This window comes from Prinia subflava, chromosome Z (assembly GCF_021018805.1).
Source record: "Prinia subflava isolate CZ2003 ecotype Zambia chromosome Z, Cam_Psub_1.2, whole genome shotgun sequence".
NCBI lineage: Eukaryota > Metazoa > Chordata > Aves > Passeriformes > Cisticolidae > Prinia > Prinia subflava.
The window spans coordinates 68,923,512-68,950,564 of record NC_086283.1 but is presented as its reverse complement, the minus strand read 5'-3'; the positions used below and the strand labels follow the sequence as shown (position 1 = coordinate 68,950,564).

Here is a 27,053-nt window from a genome sequence, read left to right as displayed (position 1 = left end):
AGAGAGCCAATGGCCCCCCTTTTGTTCCAGGACTGTAGTTACCATGTGTGGCACATAGACATCTATGTGTCTTCCCATTGTGAGCTTCCTGGCTTCCTGTATCAGCAGCACGGTAGCTGCCACTGCCCGCAGACATGAAGGCCATCCGGCACTTACGTTGTCGAGTTGTTTGGAAAAGTAACCCACCGACCTTTTCCAGCTTCCCAGTCGTTGGGTCAGGACTCCCAGTGCCAGTCGCTGCCTTTCATGCACGTACAGCTGAAAGTCTTTAGACAGATCAGGTAACCCCAAAGCAGGAGCAGTTGTCAGTGCTTCCTTTAATTTCTGGAAGGCCTCTTTCTGTGGTTTGCCCCAGGTGAACGGCTGCGTCTTCTGAGCCTCGTACAAGGGTTTTGCAATCAGTCCATAGTCCATGATCCACAGGCGACACCACCCTGTCATTCCGAGGAAGATCCGCAGCTCGTGTAGATTCTGGGGCTCTGGAATAGTACAGATAGCTTGAATACGATTAGTACCCAGTTTTCTCTGCCCTTGTGAGATTTCACATCCCAGGTAAATCACAGTCTGTTGGGCAATTTGTGCTTTTTCTCTGGATACCTTATACTCTCTCATTCCTAATGAATTTAAGATCTCAATGGTTACCTTTATGCAGGTCATTTCTTCCTCTGTTGCAATCAAAATGTCATCTACATACTGGAGTAATAAATATTGGTCTCTTGGTACTTGCCCTTCTCTGGTCTAGGTTTCCAGTTCTTTTGCCAGTTGACTTCCAAAGAGAGTGGGGGACCCCTTGTACCCCATCGGTAATCGAGTCCAGGTGAGCTGAGTTTTTCTTCCACTTTTTGGATGTTCCCACTCAAAGGCAAATAGTTTCCTACTTTCTTGGTCAAGGGGTATACAGAAGAAAGCATCTTTTAAGTCAATTACAGTAAACCATTTATGTATCTCCTTTACGGATGCTAACAATGTATAGGGATTGGCAACCACTGGATGAATGTCTTTTGTTATTTCATTTATACCTCTTAAATCCTGTACAAGTCTATACTCACCATTGGGTTTCTTCACTGGGAAAATTGGGGTGTTGTATTCTGATTTACATTCCTCTAGAATTCGATATTTTTAAAAATTTATCAATGGTCTTTGCTATTCCCTGTCGTGCTTCTGGTTTTATAGGGTATTGTTTGATTCGTACAGCCTTTGCTCCTTCTTTTAACTCTACATGGACCGGTTGTGCCAATTTAGATTTTCCAGGTACATCTGTTTCCCAGACAGAGGGAATTACTGCATCTTCTACTTCTTTAGGAATATTAGAAATTGGTTTTTCTTTTATCATCAAAATCTTTCCTGTCTTAGACTCCGGAATTTTCATTACGAGTTCACCATTCTCAAAAGTAATTACTGCCTCCAGTGCTGCCAGTAGATCGCGCCCTAAGAGCGGAGTTGGGCAGTCTGGCATGTATAAGAATTCATGGGTCAAGATCTTATCTTCAAAGCTCAATTCTAGGGGTTGCAAGAATGGCCATACCTCCTCCTTCCCTGTGGCTCCAATGACTGCTGCTGACTTGTTCCCGATTTGCCCCTCAAGATAATTTAGTACAGAATGTGTGGCCCCCGTGTCAATGAGAAAATCTACGTCTTTTCCTTCTAAATGCAAAGTCACCATGGGCTTCCTTGATCCTGGCTCTCTCTCATGGAAAACCATGACCCTGGCTACACCATCCAGCTGATGCTCACTACTTTGATTAAACATACTGTCTAACTGAGGCTGACCATTCTGGCTAAACCGGTTTGGACACTCCCTTTTCCAGTGTCCCTCCATCCGACAATATGCACACTGATTCAGACCTAATCTACTATGACCAGAACCTCTGCCAAAGCCACCTCTATTAAAGCTACGACCACCTCTACCACGTCCCCGCCCCTGTCTCTGTAAAACTGCCAAAAGGCTTTGCCCCTGTTTCTTGACAATTTCTCTGTCCCTGTTATTATAAACTTTCCAGGCAACCTCTAGGAGTTTATCTAAGTTTCTTAACTCTTCACCTTCCAGTTTCTGTAGCTTTTTCCTAATATCTTCCTGTGCCTGACCTAGAAAAATAAAGGCAAGCTGAGTTCTTCCTTGCTCACTGTCTACTTGAAGATCAGTATATCTTCTTTCAGCGGGTGTGGGTGGGGGAGCAGGATAGCTTTGGGCAGGTGTATGTGGAGAAGGGGGGGTTCTCTGAGCAGGCGGAGGAGGGACAGGCACCTGGGCAGGCAGAGGAGGGGCAAGCGGAGGAGCGGCTGGCACAGGCAGAGGAGGATAATTACCTTCAGCAGACAAAGGTGGGGGTGAAACATATTGTGCTGGCGCGAGCGAGGGGGGTGTAAGAGAATCAGGTGGGGTCAGGGTGAGCGGGGTAGAACTTGGTGTTGAGGGGGCCGTGGTGGTTCCGGGAGCCATGGGAGATACTAATAATTCCGATTCCAGTTCATCTCTTTTTTCCCCTAAAATTTCACTTAAAACTGCATGTTCCATACAATGCTTATTTTGGACGCAAGCCAGACACTTATTATTCTCAAGCTTCATTGCTTTCATTTTGTCAAGCCACAAAACCGGTTTCTCAAGCAAGCACAGAAATAAGTCAATATATGGTAATTGTTCTACCTTTCCATCTTGTGTACAAAGCGATCTAAGTTGCATAATAACCTTCACGTCAAAAGACCCGTTTTTCGGCCACCTCTGATTTTCAGGCAAAGCGTATTTTGGCCAGTGAACATTACAATATTCAATCAACTTATCTTTTCGTAATTCCTGACCGAAGTTCCCCTCTTTCCAATGTGCCAACAAACAACCCAACGGAGAAGAACTTGGTATAGAGGCATTATTGCTGCCCAAAACCTCTTTTAACCCTTTTAGTTTCTCCATATTACAGGTACATAAAAACCACAGATGCCGAACCTGCAACGCTTTCGCGATGTCTGACGGACGGCTGCCTAGGCAATACCACCAGGAATTCCTTTTGCCCAACCAAGCGTAGCTTTCGCTGCGTCTTAATGGCAGGCCCCCAGACCAGAGAATAAAGAACCTTACCTCTCACCAGGGCTCGTTGTGAGCGGCGAGGGTCGCGGCTCCGATGGGCTCCCCGAGAAATCACCCGGTGCCGGCTGGAGCGTGATCGGGTCGCGGGGTCCTGGCTGCGCCCACAAGGTCCCGTCCTGGGTCGCCAAAAATGTTAGCGTAGGAAAACATATAACCACACAAAGGCGATCATATGCGGATCTTTATTCAAGCGCGCGGGACACCGGGGTGATAATACACCCAAATCTGATGTCCGAAGGATACAGAGTCGATTCGTGATTTTTATAGTTTAAATTATACACATGTTAACTAACCCCCACCCCTAGATACTGATTATCCTATTCCTTAGTTACTATCTTAAATCATACCTACGCTTCTACCCTGATCCACACTTGATTTGGTTAAAACAATAGCATGGAGCTGTTTACAGAAGCTGACGCTTGTTCCAAGCTAGCTGCGTCAAGTTCCAGTTGTACGTTCTCTACTTTCCTCCCCCTACACATTACTCAATCCAGAAATTATATTTTTTAACCCTCCACCAACAATCTGATTAAGATAAGACAAAAAAGTTCATTGAATACTTCTTCGGGTGCTTTTCCTACTACCTAATTGAAAGAAATTCTGAACATGTAATTATTCTTTAATAGTGTTGTTTATTTAAATGTAGTTACCTTTTATAATGTCTTGGTTTGGAAAGGTATCTGTTAGGGAAAACTGGAGTTTCCCTTGGAATGGAGAATGTGAAAACCCCCTCCCTCCAAATTATTACAATTTTGCAATTAGGAGCTTTCAAGCAAATATGGGAATAGGAATAACAGTTGTTTACTAGGAACATTAAAAATGCAAATGCAGTAGTACAAAAAAACAAGCAAGCAAACAAACAAAAGTCCTAGAAGACCCTGACAAAGTCCGAGATGTGACCCGACACCCTGTTGTCAGAGTGTTGGAAGCAGTCCAGATAAGTGTTCCTGGATTAACATGTTGTTCTGTGGAGTAGAGATGATTCTGTAGAAAAAAAGAGTCTGGTGCTGGGAAGATGAGTATGGTCTTCCTCCGAGAATTTGGTGGAAAACCGGCTGATCTGGGTCCCTGTGTCCCTGCTTTATCTGGGTAGGGAATGGTTGGCTCCTCCCACTGGGTGGAGCATCTCCCAATGGAATGAGGTGATGTTATCAGTCATGTGAGAGGCCTTCAATGGCCCATTCACAGGTGATGTCCCTCGCAGGAGGATGGGTGGAGGAAGAGATAAGGAGGCACTGCCTTATCTGGTGTTATCAGGTGTCTCATTAACAGAAAGAATCCACCCTCTTCCCCCTCTGGAGTTATAAGAGATAAAGAACAATATCTCCCAACTGACTTCAACAGGTGAAAATAGAATACACTTTTTTGGTTACATTTTTCAACCCAAGACACATAAACATATTGATTCATAAACTTGGTAAATGACTGGGCTGTACTATTCATGTAACATTTTGGTATGCCTGAGGAAAGCCATGCATCACCCCAAAGGCCCATCTAACCCAGTATCTTTGAGAGTAGTCAAAAAGGGATGCTTTAAGGATAGAGGGAGCACACAATGGTACATCATGCAACATCCATCTCTTTAGGCTTCCGATTTTACAGCTCAATGACATCTTGTGATATGGTAGCTTATGGTGTTTAATAATCCTTTATCAATTTCCTTTCTTCACATTTGTCTCCTCTTAAATCCCTGCAAATTTGTAGATTATGTCATCGCTTAAAGTGTAGATGGCCTTTCTACATATTGCAGTCTGAAAAAACCCAGTCTTTTTCTGTGTCTCAGCCAAAGCCAGCACACTCCTGGGCTACTTAAGAAAATGTTGCCAGCAGTATGGGGATCTCTGCCTGGACTAAGCACAGATAGTGCTACATTATACATGTCCCATTTCGTGTTAAGTTCTTGAAGACTAAAACTGCAAGTTGGTCTGTTCTATATTAATATTTAGGTATGGTTTGCGCCACTTAGTTAGGCTTTCTTTTCTATATACTGAATAAATGTTGGTATATATAATGCTGTCTTTAATGGCATTGCCTCCCAGAGGAATGAGAAATTCAAACAGCCTTCTATTTCAAAGTAGTTTTGTTGCTTTTATTTTCACTGTACCATATGGAACAGTATTTAAGGCCAAAAGCTTAAAATAAAGCACAGAAACATGTTTACTGTGGTTTTATAGGGTTATATTTCATGGAAAAAGCCATGCATTTACCTGCTTTCTACAAACTTCAAGATTTTCAGATGCAAATGCTAATCCTTAAAGTTCTAAATAAAATAAGTAAAGAAATCCTAGGTGAACGTCACACCAAACAAAGGTTTGGTATGTGACTTCTCTGCTTCCAGTATAAGGCAAGAGAAATGTCTTTTGGTAGATGTCATAAGCTGAAACAGTTTTTCATGGATATTTTACCTTTCCTTTAGCGGATGAGTATCCTGTTTAAGGATTAAAAACATAAAGATTGCAAATAGTTTGGAAAAACCCATCAAGACTAAGGAACTAATGTTCTAAAGTGCTTTTTTGCATGTGCTTAAAATATCTAGGAGCATTGGTTTATCTTGCCATTTGAGCAAGTTTCCTATTGCATTATTAGAGCTGTAATTTGTGGCCACAGAATTCTCCCTGAAGGAAGGAAGCCTGATTTATCAAAACAATACCTTTTTTTTTCTTGAAAAATATTTCTGAGCTCTTACTTTAAAGCAAAGAAAAAGATAACATGTACTGAACATGAATGAGAGAACAGAGATTAGGATACTGGCATTACTTCATATTTTAATGGGTTACTGCTACTTTCTGCTGGGGCTTAGTGACTCACCTGGATCACAGCCTTAATGCATTATATAAATGAGTAGTGATGGTAAAGACCTGATAATATCTTTTATGTGTAACTTCATGGGCAATTTATTTGTGAACTGATAAACCCAATGAACTTGCCTGGAGGTTGTTGATAAAATTTAGAACGTTTTCTCTTCATTAGAACAACGTAACATGTTCAGCATATATGTGATTTTAACTGAATTCATATCTGTAGCACTGTTTAGACAGAGACCTCTCACAAAGTACTAGCAATTTATTTTTATAGTAACATGGGAAGTTATTTTTTCCTGTGATGATTAGATTTTAAAATGTTGACAACCACGCTTTTCAGTTCAGTACCATACCGTAGAAGAAATGTCTTTAGGTATATACCATACTGTCAGATACTACTAGGCTGCTTCAGGTGCAATATTTTTTCACTTAAAACTTACCAACAAAACAATCTCAGATTTTCCAATATCTTTTAAGACAGTTATCACTAGTTTAAATGTGATTTTTTTTTTTAATAGCAAATGGGCGTGTTATTGATGGGACCATTTTGTGAACTTCCAAACAGGCATAAATATCTTTTTAATCAGTTTTTATAGAATTATTAGAAAAAAATTGGGCTTGAATGAAAATTCAGTTACAGCAATACTTTCCTGAGTGAAAGTGTTGAGCAGCTATGTGAATGTAGACTGGTGTTAGATAATTTTGTGATGCTAGACAGGAGATCTAAGGTAAAAATGAGATAGCAGAAAGAGGGTAGAAGGTGCTTGGGAACTGGGATATGCTTTATTTTCAATAGATATGAATATAATTTCTCCAATTATTATATGCAATTTTACTGCACTGTTGTATTTGCAGATTCTGATCCACTCCAGGTTTTGTGCTCTAGGAATAGCACTTGGAGAAATTCTCCATTTAAAGCTCTTAGCTCTAATAAGTAGTAGGATAGAAAATACTTTTTAATTAGAGAAACATTACACAAAGTGGCTTATATCTGAAATAATTGTACATTTATTGTATGAATTTTAAAAGATATTACATTGGTTTTGTCTCTATTTAATGAAGCCAAGAGTGCCAGTTAGTTGATATTTAAGTGTTTGTCGACTTCTCGTTAGAACAAGCTTCCAAGCTTTTTAAGCATGCTTTTCTCTAGTAGTCCCTCAGTGAAGGAACAAAAGATGCTTCACAACTCAGACAGTTTCCTCAGATAGCATATAGATTGAACAGGCAGTAGGACACTGGCTTGTACTCAGAGCATGTAGATTACAGGATAAAATGTGTTTGGAGTAACTGCATGTTAATCTGTTAGTCAATTTGCTAGGGTACACAGACCTCCTGACATGTACAGCTCAAATGTTCTATCTATGAAAGCATAGTTTTTGGAGCAGAAATTCTGAAAGTGCTTTTTAAGTTCCTGTTTTTACTGAGACAGATATGGTAAGGAAATTGTGTGTCCAGATGAGCCATATGCCTCCTCCTGTAAGCGTTGACATGTTAATCCTTTGTGTAGTATGAGGGGTAATTTATCATGCCTTGAAATTTTTTTATTGTGACATTTTTTCTGAGACCATGTCAGCAAGACACAACTTTCTTCATTTTCATGTAGACATAACAACCTTAACTGAAGCCTTCTCACTGAGAGACAGACCTTGGCCTGTGCAGTAAGTGTAATACTTCGACAGGTCGAACGCTTGAAAAATTTTATTCAAGTCATTTTCACATAAACTTGCAACCATAATACGGGCATGTAACACAAGAATATGAAAGTGCAATGAAGAATACAAAGCTAGTGCCTGAATATTATAAATTAGAGCTCTTCAGATAAAGATGCAAAGTTACTGAAATTAAGACTCGTTCAAGAAAAGTGAAGGAAATAATGAAAAGTCTTCAAGAAAGTTGCAAAAACAAGTGGCATTTCACTGTATCTGTAGCATTTAGTTGCATAATAAAAACCTCCCAATTACATACTCTTTGGTTTTAATTCAAGTTAAAATCTTTCAGCACCTTTTAAGATTTGGAGAAAATGAAAATGCCTTTTTGGCATAAATGTGAGACACAGGATAAACCACCTTTTAATGTCTCATTTATGAAAACCACCCTGCTGGTTTTGAATGAGCACACTGCAAACAATATATGAATGACAATAGGAAGGTACATTTGATATGTGCATTCATTCTGGAGCAGAGAAAAAACAAGTAGACTTCTCCTAACACAAAAATGTCATCTACACAATATTTTGGTTCCATTGCTGACTAGTCTGTAATTTTTGTTACACTTTTGTCTAGAAATACGCAAATATCAAATGTATTTCAGGATTAAAAAAAATAGATAACAAACCCTTCCTCTAATGAGCCTGACATACATTATGATCCTTATGTGCAGTTCTTAAGGAAATATTTGAAATGTGGGAGGTTATTGTTTCACACATATTTGTACATTCTGGCTTTTCAGAAGAAATTTGAGGCTGCAAGACAGCAAATTCATGGTAGATATCTCACAAAATTTAAATCTGGTTTTGCTCCCACTAAGACCAATGTCAATATGCTTTTCAAAGATAAAGGAGTAAGCCCGATGTCTGGTAAATTGGAATCCAAATATAATTTGCTGTACAAATAAAAGCTTTTACCAAACCAGTTTTAAAAAATGTTTTTGAACAAAAATGCACATAATCCCAAAAACATATTCCAGTATGCAAAAAGTAAGGTGTCAAATCTGTAGAGCCAAGATACCAAAAATATTGGTTGGCACTCCCCTACTTAGAACTACTTCTACACACGCTATATAATACACTCTTCTACTGCGTCGTGATTTACTATAGTTAGACAGGGTTAAAGTCACATTCCTTCATTTTTTTTAATCCTAAAATCCCTTCTTTTTCTGTTCATGTCTTAGGCAATTTTTGTGCTATTGTACATCAATGTCATGTTGCTTAACACACATTTCAAAACAAATACAATATTTTGCTACGGAAAAAAAGGCTACATTTTCGTAGCTCCAATATCCCCAATATTCAAAGTTACAGCATTCAACACCTTTCCAAACTAGGCCATTCCCACTTGTTCCACCCACACAGATGCTGAAGGCCCCCTGGCTCCTTGCTGACTTCAGTGGAGTTCTGCAAGTAGTTTGGGCACAGGCGTGTGAGCAGGTGAGTGTGTCAAGAGCGAGAGGAACCCCCCTTCCTGCGGCTGCTCCGTCTCCAGTTAGTGCTCTCATATCCCACGTTTAACATCAGGCACAATGAGGTACGAGCACACCACCTCTTCCCAGGGAGCAGCCTGTGCCCACAGCCTGGCTTCCTTTCAGTAGCTTTTGTCTCCATTGCCCAAGCTGCTCTCAGGACTTTGACCCCAATTTTGACCTAAGTCTCTAGAAAGGTGAATGCGCTTGCATCCCTTAACACCACTTAAAAACTCTTTGGGCTGAGATTTCAGAAGCCTAGGCTTTAAACAGGCCCTGGTTTTTGCAGACATATGTAACAAACGGTTTTCTCATAAATCAAGTTTCCAAATTTTGCTTCTCTTCATTGCCCGTACTGGTTACGGACTGCTAAAATGGATCTTGCAGTAAACAGAAAGGGACCTGCAGCTATAAATCATATTATTGCGCACCCTCTCCCACAGGTGGGTAGTAATCACCAGGTTGCTGGATCTCAAGTTCTTTTTAGGTTCTAATTGTGCAAATTTGTAACCGAGTTAAGATTAAGGTGGAAATAAATAAGTGTACTAAAGAACAGCTGATCCTTGAAGGATGTTTATGGTAATTCATCAAACTTACAAATTAAAGCCATAGGGTTCTAATGCATAAAATATTTCCAAATACTGCCTGAAGTATTCTCAATAGTGATAATAAAACCTCTCCATACTCCTCAGATTTCTCATTTTTAACTATATTGAATAGCACTTTTTTCTTTTTTTTTAATTTATTGAGCTTCCAATTTTCATTAGGTGTTTTGAACTGCTGATGAAATTCAATGAATACCAATCAATATTTCTAGGTCCCATTGTTCCAAAAGTAGATTCTTCATTTTATGTGATCAGAAATCTTCTGAAAAAAATGCCAGATCCCCTTGTGATATGTCATTTCACAGTTTAAAACAAAAATCACAGCTACTGTAGCTTACAGCAGGGTGCACTGCAAAAGCAAAATAATTTGGGGATGGGAGGAGGAGTAGTATACCCAGCACCAGTTAAGCAGTTCAGCAAAAACATTAATTTGAGCTGGAAGTTTTTTCCCTTAACAATGTTGCCTTTGGTTCCTGAACAGCCTAAAGTAGGATGTTAAATACACTGACTTTTGTCTTCCTCTCTATATAGAATATTTTCGACTTTGTTATTTTCAATACTGAGATATACACTTTAAAGTCAACTACAGTACTTAAGGGGGAAGCAGGTAGTAGGTTTTCTTCACACTAAAAATACTTTGTAAGAGATTCTGACCTACTTCTGTTTGTGGTGCCACCTGAGTTAATTGCCTGTATTATTTCGATGGTTAACCTGTTCAAGTTGGATGTTTTCACAGAGGGCCACACCAGGGACTCTTCATCATCTCCAAGAGCCCATTTCTTGACAGGTATTTTTTATCCACATTAAGTTTGCAGAAGTTTTTTTAAAAGTCCCACCTTGAAAAAATTCTTGAACATATAAAGGTGGGTAAGCTTTTTAATTAATTTTCACGGATGAAAGGTGTATTTCAAAACCCCATCTGTTTTTCACTTAAGAAAATGGGAAAACTTCTAACGTATTAAAAATGTAAACATAAATTTTCTTGCAGGGGTATAACTGATATATATAATATATATGTATTTCTCTGCTATATGTTAATATTCCTTGAAAACTGAACATACTTCTCTCTTTCATATCAATGTGTCCTATCAAGGATTTTTAATGGTACTGTATCGTTACTCTTAATCTGTTTTTCATTATGGTGTTTTCTGCGATAGCTGACATTAGTACTTTCTCTTAAATTTTATTTAATTCATTTTGCGTACATTTTTTCTACCTTTTAAAAGATGTTCAACTCATTCACCAGTAATATTCCCACTGAAGTCTGTTATCATGTAAACTCCAAATTTGAAGGAGCTAAGAAATGGTCCCATGTTTTTATGAATGAGCTAGATTATCAAAATTTAAAATATCTCTAAATTAAGCACCAGTTTCACACATTTCAATAGCAACACAAGTAATGCCAATTTAGATTCTTTAAATCCAGTTAAGTTTTGGTTGAGAAGCAGAAGTGCTTCAAAGTCACATAAGGTGTGTGGGTGTATTGGTGTATGTTCTGTAGTTTTGTTTCTATAGTGTTTGCATCCTAGTGAAGTTTGTATAATAATACTTCAGTTCAAAACATTTGGCACCATCTCATCCATTTCTTGCATCTTTCTCAGTATCTGTTGAAAGAGGAGAAATAATTTTATGCAGGTGAGCAGGCAGGCACAGAAAGAGGAACTGTTAAATACCCACTTGTCAGCTTGAAGGCACAGGTCAGCCCACAGTAAGAGACGCTTTGTTTGCTGGCCCTGCTTGAATGTGTACCTGAGAAAGTTTGGTGTACATATATACATATATGTATGGGGTGCTAGCCTGGAGGAGGGGAGGCTGAAGGGAAACCTCTTCACTCTCTACCACTCACGAGAGGAGGCTGTGGTGAGGTGTAGGTTGGTTTTCTCCCTCTTGACCAGTGAGACAGGGTGAGAGGAAATGGCCTCAAGGGGTGGTTCAGATGGGATGTCAGGGGAAACTTTTTCACATAAAGGGTTGTAAAGCATTAAAGCAGAATACCCAGGGAAGTGTGGTGACCCTGAAAGCGTTTAGAAGCTGTATGAATGTGCCACTTGAGAACATGGCTTAATGGTGGTGATCCGAGGTTGATGGCTGGACTTCATGATCTAAAAGGCCTTTTCCAGCCTTAACTATTCTATTACTCTGTGTACTCAGTAACGTTTTCAGAGGTAAGATGGGGAGACTAGAAGTTAAAAGCATGAAACATAAGTTTGCCTCATATAGCTACTGATTTCCTAGTGCAAAGTGAGGAATTAATATTTTACAAGCTAATTAAGCAAGCCACATTAATTCGGCCTATTTTTTTCACTGATACTGTTATCGAAGACTACACTGGTCATCTGCTTTACTTTTCATTTACTGCTCTGGAATTTGTTTCTGATGACCCTCTATAGAATGTTAATACTCACTCATAGAATCCAAATGCAGTCTCTTGACAAATATTTCGTATGAGCAACTTACACGGTGTTCTGAGAACTGCTTACCTCTGTGTTTCACATATACTAAGGTACAGTAGATATACTATGAGGACATTTATTAAATGAATTAGCCTTTTTGGAAGAAGAAGTGTAAAAAAGGCATAATTTTTGCATTGTTAAACTTTTAAAGAACAAAACTGTAAATGAAAGTGTGTGAAAGAGCTGTTTCAGGGAGGGTGGCTGCTGTGTAAGCAGCAGGGAAGTAACATACATGTGTGGGACTTTGCAGGATGTCTTGAAGAGCACTGTAGCTGCTCAAGTGTGTGTGGGTGCTGTAGAAGGGTACTGACTGATCCTAGAAGGGTCCTAGTGCAAGTACAAAGAAGGTGTGTGAGCCAGAGATTGTTATCTAGCAGACCAGACAGGAGCAGCAGTTTTGAAAAGTGTTACATATTCCAACGGCACAAGTGTGAGAGCAAAATTCCCGCAGACTTTAAAAGTCCCAAAACCCACAAAACAAAATACAAACTGTGGGGCACGGTGACAGAAGAACCACCAGCGGGGAGGCACTTACGGTGAAATTGTGCAGCCAGAGGCATAGGCATGGTGGCCCGTGTAGCGGATGTCACAGCGGACTATGTTGTTGGAGTAATCGGATTCAGGCACCAGGTAGCTGGGATTTACACTCACCTGGAGGGGAGAAAGCACAGTGCTGTCTACTGCCATGTTTGAGTTGGTAACTTACATGCCAAAGCATGTATGGCAAACAATTTCCTTCTTTAAACAGAAAAAAACCCCACCTTCCACAAAACCCTAAACCTCCCCATTCCCAATGCACTTACCTTCAGAATGTAATTTCCAGGTTTTACATCAGTAATATCAATCCACTGGCAATCTATGTCAGCGTTGTAAGTGTCGTAGCAGCCAGGGCTCAGACCCTTAAGAATGAATTTAAGGTGGATGTAAAAAGACATTAATCTTTAGAAACAGTGACATTTTAGGCATTAGGGAAGCTCAGACTGAAGTCCACTTAACTAACACAGTTCACTTAGAAAATTAGTCTTATTTTTAGTTGGCATTTTAATTGTGTGTGTAAACTAGAACACTTAAGTCTAATGTACCACTTTAACAGACTACCCTTTATTAGTATTGGATAAAAAACCCCTATAATATTGACAGTTGTTTATCTGTGAGGATCTGTATTTTTTTACAATCGCTTGGTACATTACCCCTCTTATGAAAAAACTGATGTTATTATTTCCTGTTCTTTACATAAGATCAGAATACAATAAAATTGACCTAAGACTGGAGATAAGTATCTGTAAATGTCGAGTGAATATCTTCTGAGGTCATGAGTACAGACAGACTTGGTTGACATGTTGGACCCTCTCTCTACCCTTAGCAAGTTTTGCTATGGATGTACTCTGTCCAAGTGCCATCTTTAAATAGCAGGATTAAGAGCCATTTTCACATTGATTTTCACTTTGCATGGAAATGGTGTCTCTTCAGGCAGATAGTGAGACAAGAATCTGAGGGAACTGAAAATGTAGCCTTTATTCCTGATGCATTTTTCTGAAAAATTCTTTGTTGTTAGGAACATTAGTAAGAATCATCACATATGAATGTATCGGTGGTTCAAATCTAGTGTCTTTATCTGTGGCCAGTACAGATTGCTCTAGGCAGAGCTGATCTGTTCTGGCTACATACAGAGTGCAGAAAACCCGAGTCCTGCAGGAATTCTCTCTTGACCGAGCTGGTGATCAGCTCAGACTCTTGCACGTTTGTGCCAAGTCTGAGGCTGGAGGAAGGTTTTACAGTCCAATTACAAACCCCTGAAATATGGGCTTCCAGTGGAAATGCTGACACAGCCATGATTCTAGTGACACAAATACTCCAGCTGTAAAATATGTATGTTGCTTAGTTAGATGTCATAGTCTACAGAACTAGAAAAGGTATTTATAAAACCTCTTCAAAGCCTCTGTGTATTGCAGATCATTCATTATAGTTAAAATTCAAATGTGGACACGTCAGCCAGTGAAATATAGCTGTGTTTCATTTCTCTGTGACAGAATAACTACCTTCTAGATTAAAAGCTGGAGAATAAGGGATACAACTTTATGTGTACGTATGGCCACAGTGAGTTAAACCACAGATCCATCAAAGCTCACTGTCCATATCTCTGACAATGGTCAGCTGCAGATGCTGAACTAGAAAAGAACATAAGGAATGGGATGTGTAATGTCAGGCAAATTCCTTCCTAGGCTAGGCATTTAACTGTAGTTAAGACATGGGATAACATCAGATTTTTGTGTTTAATAACATTTGTTACTTTGTCTAAATTTTTCTTGAGCCCATGGAGACTTTTGATTTCTGCAACTTCCAATGGCAAGGAATTTAATACTTCATTTATGTGTCCAAAGAGCATTCCTCTCTTTTAAAGCTGTTACCTGACCAGTCTTAAGTTCGTTCATACATTGTCAGAACCATCAACAATTGTCAGTAAATATCAATAGATTCCTCTTTCAATCCACAACCTGTCAAGTTTTGGTCTTACTTCTGGTTTTCCAAATGGAATAGTCTGTGAAATCTCTTAGCCATACTACACTGCTGAGTAGCCTTGTTCTGCTGGGGTTGGCTGGTTAGGATTTTTTAAGCTTTTTTTAGCAATTCTGAGAGGTAGTGATGGAGTATTGAAGGTAGGAGTCTTTGGATTTGTCTGTCATAATGGTATGTCCCATTTTCCATGTTCTCCTAATAAGCCCTGGCATCTGGCTTTGCGTTTGTAGGCGGCCCATCACAACTGCCATCCACACAGCTGCCATTCTTTTCATCAGCCTCCTTCAGTACAGGCACAGAAAAACACCCGGAGATTTCTGTGCCAGGCTGCCAGCCAGCAGCTGCAGGTGTGAATGGAATCCAGAACCTTATGGCTTCACACTCCATACCACCCATGGACTCTGGCACCAGCCAAGGGCGTCAGTTCGGGGAAATGAACATTGGGAATGGCTGCTTTACAGGCTGTCCTGAGTGCCCCTTAGCAATCCTGACCAGTCCTACTGCCACGAGAACTTGTGGTGTGTTTTAATATAGTTCAGTTACCAGTGGTGCTACACTAGTCAGTGCCAGTGCCCTTTAGTAAGAGACCCAGAGTTAACAGCACATGATGAATTTTCAGTCTCCAGGTTAGTATCTGGTCTCTATAATGGGGAATTCCAGAAGCTAATTAGGGCATCAGCTAATTTAGGGCATCAGGTGATTGGCAGAAAAGTTACCCAAATAAAAACTAGGAAGGGGAAAGACACTTGGTTGTCTCCAAAGCAGCTCCTACCTGGGTGTGTGCTGTACATGCATACCGCCTGTAATATCCATAATCACAGGAAGTATCTTCAAGGCAGAAACTTGCTTTGTGTCCTTCAGCAACTTTTCTATGTGAGCTCGCATCCAACAAGTCATAGTGGCTGAATTCATCCATGCTGTGATAATGTCTGTTAAACCATAGATACATTATTTCAGAGGGATCAGATCCTATCAATAACATTTTCACAAATTCCTATTTGATCTACATCCTGTTAAATCTGGACAAATTTTATTTACTACCCAAAACTTGAGTGTTAGTATACTTTCCTACTAATGACCACTCAATTATTTTCCTTACTCTAATTTTCAAGTATTATATGTCATCATCTCTAAATAAATAATAGATTTTAATTTGTTATGGGGAAGGTTTCATACCAGCAGTGTTTTTCCAAAATTTTCTGTTTCACTTCTTTTCCAATAACAATAGCAAGTATTATGTAGTTCATATTTGAACTGAATATCTTCTAAGTGCCTTTAACCAGAGTTTTGCTAGGAATGCTTACCTTACATACCATAAATTCCATGGAAGTTTTGTACTTGCTAGCAAAACCCCAACAATTTGGTTTCACATTTCCATGGCCCTCAGACAATGTAACACATTTGTGACATTGATGAAGACAAAATCTGCATAAAGAAATCAGCTTCTGTGTACTGGCAATGCAGAATTCATTCAATATCAACTACTTTTACAGTCTGTACTTAATGGTGCCTCTACTTCAGAATTGTGTATCCTTTTGATTTGGGCAAAGGGATGCATTTTTCTTGCTTTCACACAAAGTGACTTCTAGCTCTTACTGTGAAGTTTTAACACCTCAGATTGTTGTAATTTTGTTTTTTTTCCAGATGCGTGGGAAAATAAACTTGTATTTTCCACCTGCACTGTGTCTTTGTAGCATTTGGCTGCTGTTACTTTTGAATGCTTTCAGCTCAAGAGGTAAATGAAAAAGGCCTAATTAAACAAAATTCAAATGTATTGGTAAAACAAAGCAGCACAGCAGCCTCACAAGCAGGCACATCCAGAACACTAAAACCAGTCCACAGATGATGATGACTAACACTGAAGTCTGGTGGCTAGCCAAACCAATTGGCAGAGTTCATTTCCAAATGAATTTGCTTCACTGTTATGGAAATGATCACGAGAGATGCATTTTTTGTAGGCAATGTATTTTCTGTCCAAGAACTGAATCAACATCACAGACACTTTGCATCTGGACAGTGATAGCTGGGCTATCGTGGCACTGTAAGAAAGTGTTTTTCTACAAATGGAAAACCTCAGCTGCTATCTACCCATTTCATCCATTTATCAAGTTTGTAAACACGAGGGTTGGGGGATTTTTGTTATTGGTGAAGATTTTTTTCAGGGATAGAGGTTAACTAAAGCATTTGTGGAGGCTTTTTTTTGTTAGGTTTGATTTAGTTTTAGCTTTTTGATGCTTGCAAGATTCATAAACTGATGAGTCTTTATGAAAGAATTTGTTCTAATTATACTGATTTTTCATTCAATGCCTAAAGCCTCTGAACCTAGAGACATAGTCCATTGGCTCAGAGACCTGCAGATCAAGCCCACATTGCATACCATTTTTAAAAAATATAAGGTTATCATTCATGTACCTGTAGCAGCAGAGTTGTATTTTAAGTAAGGTGAAAGTAAGTATTCTGAGTAATTAATTCTAGTATTTTATAACTGCTCCTGCTGAGAAGTAGCAAAAACTGGAACAAACCTGCAAACTACTGCATATGAGTTTTCTGAAAAAGTTCAAGTTTGCAGTGTTACCTGTTCCCAAAATGTTGAAAATGTTCTACTACATTTCCCTTGCTGTGTTTTCAGCAAATATACTATTTCTAGAGCAATGCTGCTATGTCAAACTATCATCATATGCATATAGAATGTTACTGATAATGGCACCAGTCAACTCAGTAGCTTCCCTTTTCCAAATTGATCAGACTATTCCTTGTGAATAACTTGCTCATTAAATTCAGCTCAAGAAGTGTGGGTCACTATTTACAATTACGTGTTATTATAGGGAATAAATGTACATTTTAGGGTTTCTATTTATTTTAACATGGTTGGGACTTTATTTACTGATTACGCTTAAATGTGAGCGGACTATATGTAAAATAAAAGGAGAAAGTGCTACTGTCAAATCTCATTTCAGACTTGTATTTTTATCAATCTACACTCTGTAAGAGTTTCATACGTGTGGATAAGCTTTGTATCCATCTTTGTTTCATGTGTCTGTATAAAGAGTAATTATCACTACATACAAAGAGTAATTACCACAACACAAAATTAATCAAGTAGTAAAAGACTAAAGTTTCCCCATGGCTTCTCTCCGCTTCACTTTAGTTTTAGAAAATGTCCCCTTATAAGTGACAATTTGTCAGTGACAAGCATAATTAGGAGACGCCCTGCTGAGCACTTCACTCACTGGTGACAGCTGTGCCACTCCCATGAATAACGGGGTCTGCTGGGCAGAAAATCCGACGTGCCTTGATTTTTCACTCTTTGGGGGAATCTCAGGAGCACCCGATTGTCATAGTCTCTAACGTCTGCTCGATAGGCTGAACTGCAATGATGCAAATCAAGGAAAACAAAGGAAAAATATGTAAGTATATGCAAGAAATACTTCGAAAAATATTTTATATACTCTCAGAAGTAACTGATAGCAGAGATCTTTTCAGGCCCCATAAGCCTCATGCATTGGAGAGCCACACAGTAATTCCATATGGTGTGGAAATGCCTGGTGTCAGACCAAGACCTGAGTAACATTCAGATCTGGTTTTAATTTTATAAGCGGAAGTCTGACCACTGACTGACTCCATCTATGAAGAAGATCACTGCTGAGCTGTAAAATTACTCTAGTACCAAAAAACACAATTTTATTAGTTGCTGTTAACCAAAATAATTCCCCGTGTATGCAAGATCACACAACAGATGTTTGATTCCATTGTAAAAAACCCCTAATATATATATATATGAATTAGGCTGTTTTCCTATTCTACATAGCTATTATCTACACTCTTTTAAATACTGGAACATTTTAACCAACTAATAGCCAGCAAGAACACTTCAATGAGTATTCTTCACTGTGAAGCTAGCAAAAAAGAATACTGCTTATTGTGACATGTTTTCTTTTTCTGCAAGTGAAGAGAAAGTATGACCCTGAAACAGTCTGACATAAATTAATGATGCTGGTAAATAAATAAATCTGTTTTGCATGATAAGGTATCAAACAAGTTAAAATGGTTAAAAACAGCCATATTGACTTCTTTCCAAACAAAACAGGAAAAATCCCTCTTTGCCAACTGGACAAGACCTAACTTCATAACAAAGTTGTTATTTCAACCCCTTAAGAGACTCTAAAACACTTTGCAGAGGGATTTCAGTTTTAAGAGACGTTAAAAGGCATAGGCCCAGAAACAATTAGCTTATTATAATCTTAATACTAAATTGTGCTGGTTAAGAATAGGGGTTTTGTTGTTTGGTTTCTATTTCTTTTCTTTTTTTTTTTTTTTTTTAATGAAGTAACATATCTTCTGGGAGTAGAGGAGGGAAATGAAAATCAACAGATTGAAGTTTTCTAGGTGCCTCCATTTCACAAAATTTAGAAATGTTCAAGTGAGCCTGGCAATAGAAACTTTTGTAACACAACTTTCCACAGCATGTAGGTTCTTCAGGAGATCTGCAGCTTGTCTCTGTAAGATGGCAGGATTGCTTTCCGATGTGCATACTCCATCATCTACCACAAATCTGGAAGGTTACAGGGGCTGTGTTTCCTTGAGCTTTCCAGCCTCACCCTTCTCCAATCTTCACTATGTTCACAGGTGGAAACAGGAGCACAGCAACCCACAGCAAACGGGTCAAATCTTGGGACGATGCCTACCTTGCCAAGCAGTTCTCCTCGGCAGCACATCTCAAGTTATACATGGACATCCTCTGGACATATGTGGACGCCTGGATGTAATAGGGATCCGGGACTAAGTCAGGGAGACCTGCAGTTCATCAAACCAACCACATAACAGCAAGATCAACCCAGGACACGTTTGCAAATATTTGGCTACCATCCCAGTCGTTAGGAGCGGTCGTTTTGCTACGGACCCCTGCTCTCTGTTAACCTCGCATTCCCCTTTGCTCGGGCTTATCCCAAACACCCCGCGGCAAGCACGACGCCCGGAGCCCTCGGTGGGCTTATCGGCAGCTCGCCCCTCTCCCGGACGCGGGGACTGGGCTGCCCGCAGCCCGAGAGCCGGGGCAGAGCCGGGGGAGCGCCTGCCCGGTCAGGTTTTGCCCCGAGCGAGGGCCAGGCAGGACCGGCGCCCCCCGCAGCTCGTTCCGGCGGGACCGGAGCGGGGGCGGCCGGCAGGGCAGGGACGGGACGGGCGGAAAGGAGGGCTCTTACCGTACTGGAAGTAGCCGGTGCCATAGCCGGGTCTGTACCTGCTGCCCTGGCGGGGCCTCTCGTAGGTGTCGTAGTAGTTGTAGTAGGGGTTATCGTCCGTGTACTTGTAGGGGTTGTTGTAGGGGTCGTCTCCTACCATGACATCTTCCCGGCCGGGCCTGAAGCTGCCTAAGGGCGGCAGGCTGCCGGCCCCGGTGCTGCTCCCGGTGCCGTCGGTCCCGGTGCCGCCGGCGGGGCTGGCGGCGGCGCTGGGTCGCGGCGCCCCCGAGGAGGCGCTCCGGGCCGCGGAGGTGGCGGCGGCGCGATCCCCGGAGGAAGCCTGGTAGCCGGCCTGGAACCAGTGCCGAGCGCCGGAGCCCCGCCGGCTGCCGGCGGCGGGCTGGGGCTGGGCCTGGGGCGGCGGCGGGGGCTGCGCGGCGGCGGCGCGGGCGGCGGCTCTCCGCGGCAGCACCGTGCCGTTGTTCCGCAGCAGCAGGATGGGGCTGCCCGCCGCCTCCGCCGCCTGCCTGCGCCGCGGGGGCTGGTACTGGGAGCCCAGGCTGAGCAGGCTGTACACCTGCCCGTTGTTCTCCCACTGGATCCGCTGCCTCCAAGCGGCGGGGGGCGGCGGGGGATCCCGGCGCGGCGGCTGCTGCTGGCAGCCGGCGGGCCAGAGGCAGCTCCAGTAGATGCACGCGTGAAGCTGGGCGAGCAGGAGCCCCGGCGGCGCGAAACGCATCTTCTCCTCTTTCGTGGGCGCCGGCGGGTAGAGAGACACGGGAGAAACCGGGAGGGGAGAGGGAGCGCGAGAGGAGAGAGAGGGGCGCCTTTCCTGCTCGGGAGGGAGCGGGGGGGCCGCGCGGGGAGGCCGGGGGTGCGGACTGCGCCTCTGCGAGGGTCGGGCGGGCAGCGGGGTCTCAGGCGCTGCGGCACCCGGGAGGTGCCATCGGGCAGGTCGGGCCGTCGGAAAGGAAACCCAGGGGAGGCGGCGAGAGCGGCTTTTCTTCTCCCCGGTATTTATAGGCGAGGGGATGCGAATGGGAGCCGGAGCAAACAATCAGCCTCTCTTCGTCCTCCGGCCCGCGCTGGTGTCTGAAGCGAGGGAAGGAGGAGGAGGAGGAGAGACCAGGGACTTTAAACTTGCTGGCACGCTCGCAAAGTTACACAAGCCCCGCTGGCTGGGCTGGCTGCACCCCCGCCATTTGTTCACGTAATGCGGCTGGAAACGTGCGGCCCTGACAGTTCCCCCCACGGCCGCCCCCCGCCCGCCCCGCGCGGGGGCGGCTCGGGGGGAGCGGGGCGGCTCGGGCCGGCGCGGCCACGGGGCTCCCCAGCCTCCCTCCCTGCCTTCCTGCCTGCCTCCTTCCCTGCCCTGCCTCCCCCCGAGCCGCGCCGGGCCGTGCCGAGCCTGCGGCGGGCGGGCGCGCTCAGACACACGTAGGCTGCCAGAGTATGCCGTGGGGCAGCGCCAAAGTATGCAAAGGAAAAATGCTATTAGCTCATCAGCGCTGGAGAGACTAGAAACGGGGTGGCGGGGAGGGGGAAGGGGCCGCTGGCGAGAGAGGAAACATGTTTCTGGAAAATGTGCTGGCCGGCACATCTCCCGGGCTGGAGCGGCTGCTGGTGACCTTCGTCTCAGCCCTGAGTAACAGTCGGATCCCCTTAATGACCCCTTAATTAGGAGAAAACCTCCATCAAATAAACTCTTGACTATTGACTTTTGGGTTTTGTTCATATGAGTCACACGAGAAATATATTGGCGATGCTCGTCCCGGAGTAAGTTTTCATTGAAAAGTGAAATTTCACATGGGAGAGGCTTAGCCCCATCACCAGAACAAATAAATCTTGTTTGGGTAGCATCTCCCCAAAACCGTGCTGGGGAAGAGGAGCAGGCTGCAGCCCAAAAGCCTCTCCCTTCTTTCCTGCTTTTACAAGAGTTCATCAAAGCTGTGTTTTGATAAGCACAATCACCTAGTAAGGCAAATGAATTAAGGCCCGTGGATTTCAGCCAAAACTTCTTTTGGGTGTATTTTTCCAAGGGCTGTTTGCTTATGAATCCTTGCAAAGGAATTGAGGAGGATACACAAAAGTTCTCCTTCACCGAAAGTTTGGTGGTGAGAATATTTAAGTGAATCCCGTTAATGATGAACAGCCTGGGCTGGAGGGTTTTCACCTTACTCAGGTGGATTCACCAGCTTCCCCAGGCCAGGTTAACATCCACATGTTACTGGCCAGGTGGATATTGCAACTGGATTTTGATGGTTTTGATACAGTTCTCCTGTCATTTGTTGTGCACATTACTTTAAATGGTGCACACTTAATAACAGAAAACCAGCAAAATGCAGCCCCGCATTGTGGACGTGATGGATGGTGAATGGTGATGTACATAGAGCACAGGCTGATTCACATCCACATGCCGTAGAATTATTAGTTGCAGTGCTCATCTTTGAAGTGCTTTGACCACCCTGAAATCAGTGGTGCCACCCTGTATGTCAAAGTTTCCCATTGGACACAGGGTCATTGGCTCTCACCAGTGCTGGCACTGGCTGCTCGCCACACCAGGCTTGCTGGCCGTGCTCTAAAAAGATGCAGGTAAAGATGGTCAGTCTGGTGAACACTGAGGAGCAAAGGGCACTTGTGCTCCAAATATAGCAAAGAGTTCCTACTTGAGAACATATCCCAGTAGCCAAGTGGGTGCTTGTTACCATTGCTAGCCAGCACTGGGATGGTGGGGAGCATCTGCTGGACTGGGCCCACAGCTGGAACAGTAACTGGCGTCTTTCCACAAGCAGGTTGTGTGTGCTAGTTTGGGCAGTCTGCTGCAGAGGTGGTTTGGTTTGGCTTCTTTTACTCATCATATTTGCAGGCTGCTCATCCCCTATGATCTTTCTCATAGTGGGTTTGAAAATATTATTCTCCGTTTAAGGGTTTGCCTGGAACAATCAGTGACTAAGGCTGAGTAAAACGGAAAGGTTGAAGACAGGGAAAATGTAACACTGAAGGAAGGAGGTTTCTGTCTTTTTAATCTTCCTCTGAATCTTACTAATGTTACAGACAGCAGGTTGTTGCCCAATGTGTGATATTAGACAATGTTTCCACACAGTGGGATTCCAGCCATTTTTTCTTACGCCTGATTAAGTTACTATTTTTCATGAAACTGGAGAAAGCATATTTGAGGCTGGTATTCTCACCTATCTATCATCCATTCACATTGTTTGCCATTTTTTCCATAGCACAAGTTTCATTTGTTAATTAATTTAGGGTTCATAATGCCTGAAAAGCATTATTAGCATCCCTAGAAAGTCATGTCCTTCCCTTAGTATTGGGTGCCTGTGTCCACTTAACTACTTTCCCCACAGGTTGCCTAATGACACCAGATTTTTACATCATGGATCTGAAAAGACCATCAAAAAGCTCTGTGACCTGAGGTATGGAGGTGAAAATTTCTGCAATATTTAAGAAGACTCATAAGCAAGTCAGATACTGCTACTGCTTTAAAACTAGCCTAAAACCAGTCAAGAACTCTGGAATTAAATTTTCTCAAGATGTTGCTGCTTTGTAAAGTCCAGTTCTGATCCTGATCACAGTTAATTTAGTTACTTAGGCAATTGCTTACCCCTTTCTTTTTTTTTCTCTGGAACGAATGATATGCCTGGGTACTTGTTGAACTGGGGATTTTAATTTTTGCCACCTACAGAAATAAATACAGTATATCAACTGAGAGATAAAATCTTCCTTCACTAAAAATGACACTAATTAAAGCAGATGTCAATAAGTAATTGCAGTAATGTCTAAAAACCTGGTATCAGGTGGTAGTGTAAAACAGGGGAAGCAATTTTAAATGTCAGTTTACATTAATCACATTATATGTTACTTCTAATATTTTTAAAATATCAACTCTGTAGTTATGCATTGGATAATTTGTGTTCTTGTTTAGTCATAAACTGGTATGCTTAGCTAGGGTCACACATGTAAAACAAGAAATATAAATAATTTTACAAAATCCTAACAGGTAACTAGACAAACCTAATATGTGTTAAGTATATTTATAAACTGATTTCTTTTTTTCATTTGGGATTGAAGGGTTGTTTTTTGAGGAGTTTTTGTTTTTCTTGTCACTACAAGAAAAATCTTGAAAAGTATTGGTTGGTTTCAGCTTTTTCTACCTGGGAAATATTCAGTGTACTAATCTGATTTATGCTTGAATAGACAAAGAACTTACTTTAATTCTTCTGTTTGCATAAACACTGATTTGCAACTACATTATTCAAATTTATCTTATTTTGTAGATCTTACTTATAATATTTTTTAGAACTTGTCATTTTTTGCATTCAAATATTAAAAACTGTGTAATTTTGTTGCACACCAGAACACTGTGGATTTTTCTGAAGCATATTTTACAGAGGGTCCAGGTATCTTTATTTAGGAAGTCCCTTGTAAGTCCGTTGGATTAAAAGGTTCCTAATTATAATGAATTCCCCTTAATAATTGGGTTTAAGATGTAAAGGTATTCTTTACAGTATGTGAACTTTACTAGAAACACTGGGCATTTTCAGATTCAGGTCTATTGAGATTTTTTTTAACAAACCAACTTAATTAGAGACAAGAGTTATAGACTTTTCCTGACATCAGGAGTCTTTGGAGCAGACAGTTATTATTTTTACAAAAGTTAGGCTTCTAGTTAAATTTAGCTACTCTTTGTATGTCTGATTTTGAAGTCTCTAATCAGGCAACATTCCACTACCACAAGTAAAATGAAAAAGTAAACTTTCAGACTTTTTTTCTGCTCTGAACTTATAAAGGGAAAAATAGATTTTTGTTGATTCAATGAACTTGTCGATTTGTTGAAAAAAGGAAGTTATTATAATTTTATTAGCAGGTAACATCCTCAATTCAAAATTCACAGCCCAAATGCCATCTGTCCTTTATGTAATATTTTTGTGTTCATCCATCTGCATTACAGTACCATTTTGTGGTTACTTTGTTTTATACACCACTATAGTAGAACTGCTGAATTGCAAATACCTGCACCAGATGAAGTAGGTTAATCACACTTGTCTCTCTCTTCAGGATATGACAGCTTGATCAGGAAAAGCAGCTGCAGGACCTGAGACAGCTGTTACTCTTTTCCTCGCTTGGTGAGGGCTTAAAGACAAAGCCTTCTTATATCAGTGGGGGTTTTTTTGGTTTTCTTTTTTGGGTTTTTTGTTTGTTTGTTTGTTTGTTTGTTTTTTGTCAAATCAGAGGTTTACAATGAGGTTTTAATAGGAGTATTTTTTAAGCCTAGAGTATTGATGTGTTGCTAAAGCTGAACATGAGTGGTTTCATGGGATGCAATTATTTGGTTTCTTTATTGAATGTAGATTTTAAAAGAGCATAGTGAATATTAAACAAAAAGCATTTAACTTCTTGAATTTATATTGTGTTCCATCTCTGTGTATTTTTTCTATCTTTCCCATTTGTTTTCTGTCTTCCAAGATTTCTATAAAAGCAAGATTTCTAAAAATATGAGATAAACAGATAAATATGCAGTTACTGCAAATTCAGTCAGAGATTTGAAAATCCACCAAAGCTTTTTCTTTTCTTATAGGTCAGCATCTGTAAAGAAAGCTTCCCTACCTATTGTCTATGCAGTATTCATTGCAATGGTATGCAAGTTGTTTGATGACACATACAAAGGAACAGAAATAGGAGACACTCAAAGAAAAGAGCCCATTATCAGTGCATTAACACCTGTGACAGGCACTAGAGTTAGTTACATTTAGCAAGGTCAATAAAATTCAGAACAGATTAGACAGTGCATGGATAAGCAGTGCTTTATTGCTCAGGGGCTTCGGTCCTGTATTGTCTCCACAAGCTGAGCATGTGCTAAAGGACTGCCCACCATCTCAGACACAAACACCTCATTTTATTGAAACTCGTGAATACTGAGGAGAGGTTACTGTGAAAAACACGAACTGGCTGAACAGCTCTATACACAGGCTCATCTTTGTTGTGACAGTGCTTCAAAACGAGTCTTCCCTTCTGCATATTTTGCACAAAAGCAAGAAAACCCATCTAAGTCCAAACTGAGGAAAGCTTGAGAGAATAATTAGTTTTGAATCGAGACATTCATCAGATTGAGATTATGAACATTATATATGAAGGGAGAGAAATCGATAGCTTTCCAAATCTGTCATTTTCCTTCCATCTTCAACAATGAGTCCCTGTAAATCATTCACAAATAAGAACATTGTCCAACATAATGTAAGAACAGAACTTGTCAGCAGAAATTTTGGAACATGATTTTATTATGCATCTCATTAAAAACTCTCCTAAATACCTGGATGTGATTTTTTTTTTAATAGCATCTTTGTCTTCATAACCATCCCTAAATTTGCATGGCTATCACAGAGACAAGTAACTTTATTTGTGGTACTTCAATGCCTGATGGAAGAATGCCAGAGAAATTCCCTGTTTCATATCCCAAGGTGAATTTTCATAACTGACATTAGAAAAATTTGGTGTTGTACTGACGAGGCTCAATTAAAACAGCGATCAGTATTGCCCTTCGTAATGTAAATGTGAGTGCATAAAAGTGGGACACTGATGATGGTAAATAAAGAACAGCAGAGGAACTCCTATGTCTAGGATTTTAATAGTCTACTTTGTTTTCACTGGGGAATATGTACGCAGTAAAAAACTGGCAACACCCCTGCACCTTTGCATTAGAGAGGAAGTTTAGAGGCATCAAGGACATTAGAAATGGAGCTTGCAGTTTGCATTCAAAAAGAAATGAGGGTTGGATAGAAACAGCTGAATGGTCCAAATTCTCCATGGTGAATGTGCTTTTAGCAGGACACAGGAATCTGACAAAGTCTTCTGATAAGAGAGGCAGGTTCCAACTTGTGAGTTGTATTAGCCAAGCTCCTATAGAAAAACAGTGTTGTTTAGGCATCTATCCCTCCTGAATATCTACAGCAGTGCTTTGTTGTACCTGATGTCAGAATGGAAATACCTGATAAGGGTCAGGATGTTTCTAAACTAAATACCTTGCATTTGCAACTCAGTCTTGATTCCTAGCATGGTATTGGCAAGAAAATATTTGATATTAAAACGTATTGGTTCTATTTTGCTTATCAGACAGCTGTGTTCAGAAACTTTTACATGTAAACCCTGTGTAAATCTAAAGGTTCTCCATTTGGATTACATAAACATATCTGGTGCATCTTCCTGGATGATCTGTCAAGGCATGTGGATGA

General features: G+C 41.2%; 1 protein-coding gene across 2 annotated transcripts; it reads right to left on the bottom strand.

Annotated features, from left to right (window-relative positions):
* Nucleotides 1-7,563: 7,563 nt before the first annotated feature.
* On the bottom strand, nt 7,564-21,213 carry LOX (lysyl oxidase). Of its 2 annotated transcripts, XM_063421576.1 has the most exons (7): nt 19,834-21,211; nt 19,318-19,426; nt 17,863-18,000; nt 15,405-15,561; nt 12,919-13,014; nt 12,651-12,766; nt 7,564-11,266 (listed from the first exon to the last, which is right to left on the bottom strand). In XM_063421576.1, exons 1-7 carry the CDS (start codon nt 20,549-20,551, stop codon nt 11,260-11,262), a joined length of 1,341 nt encoding a protein of 446 aa, XP_063277646.1. In that variant the 5' UTR covers nt 20,552-21,211; the 3' UTR covers nt 7,564-11,259. The 2 variants fall into 2 exon arrangements, with proteins under 2 accessions (XP_063277646.1, XP_063277647.1); XM_063421577.1 differs by lacking the exon at nt 7,564-11,266 and having other exon boundaries at nt 12,647-12,766; nt 19,834-21,213.
* Nucleotides 21,214-27,053: the final 5,840 nt, after the last annotated feature.

Coding starts and splice junctions, on each gene's coding strand:
- LOX (XM_063421576.1), bottom strand. CDS start 20,551: ATGCGTTTCGCGCCGCCGGGGCTCCTGCTCGCCCAGCTTCACGCGTGC. Junction 18,001..19,317: donor GAGGAGAACTGCTTGGCAAG/GTAGGCATCGTC, acceptor GCATCATTGCAG/TTCAGCCTATCGAGCAGACG. Junction 12,767..12,918: donor CTGGAAATTACATTCTGAAG/GTAAGTGCATTG, acceptor TCTCCCCTCCAG/GTGAGTGTAAATCCCAGCTA.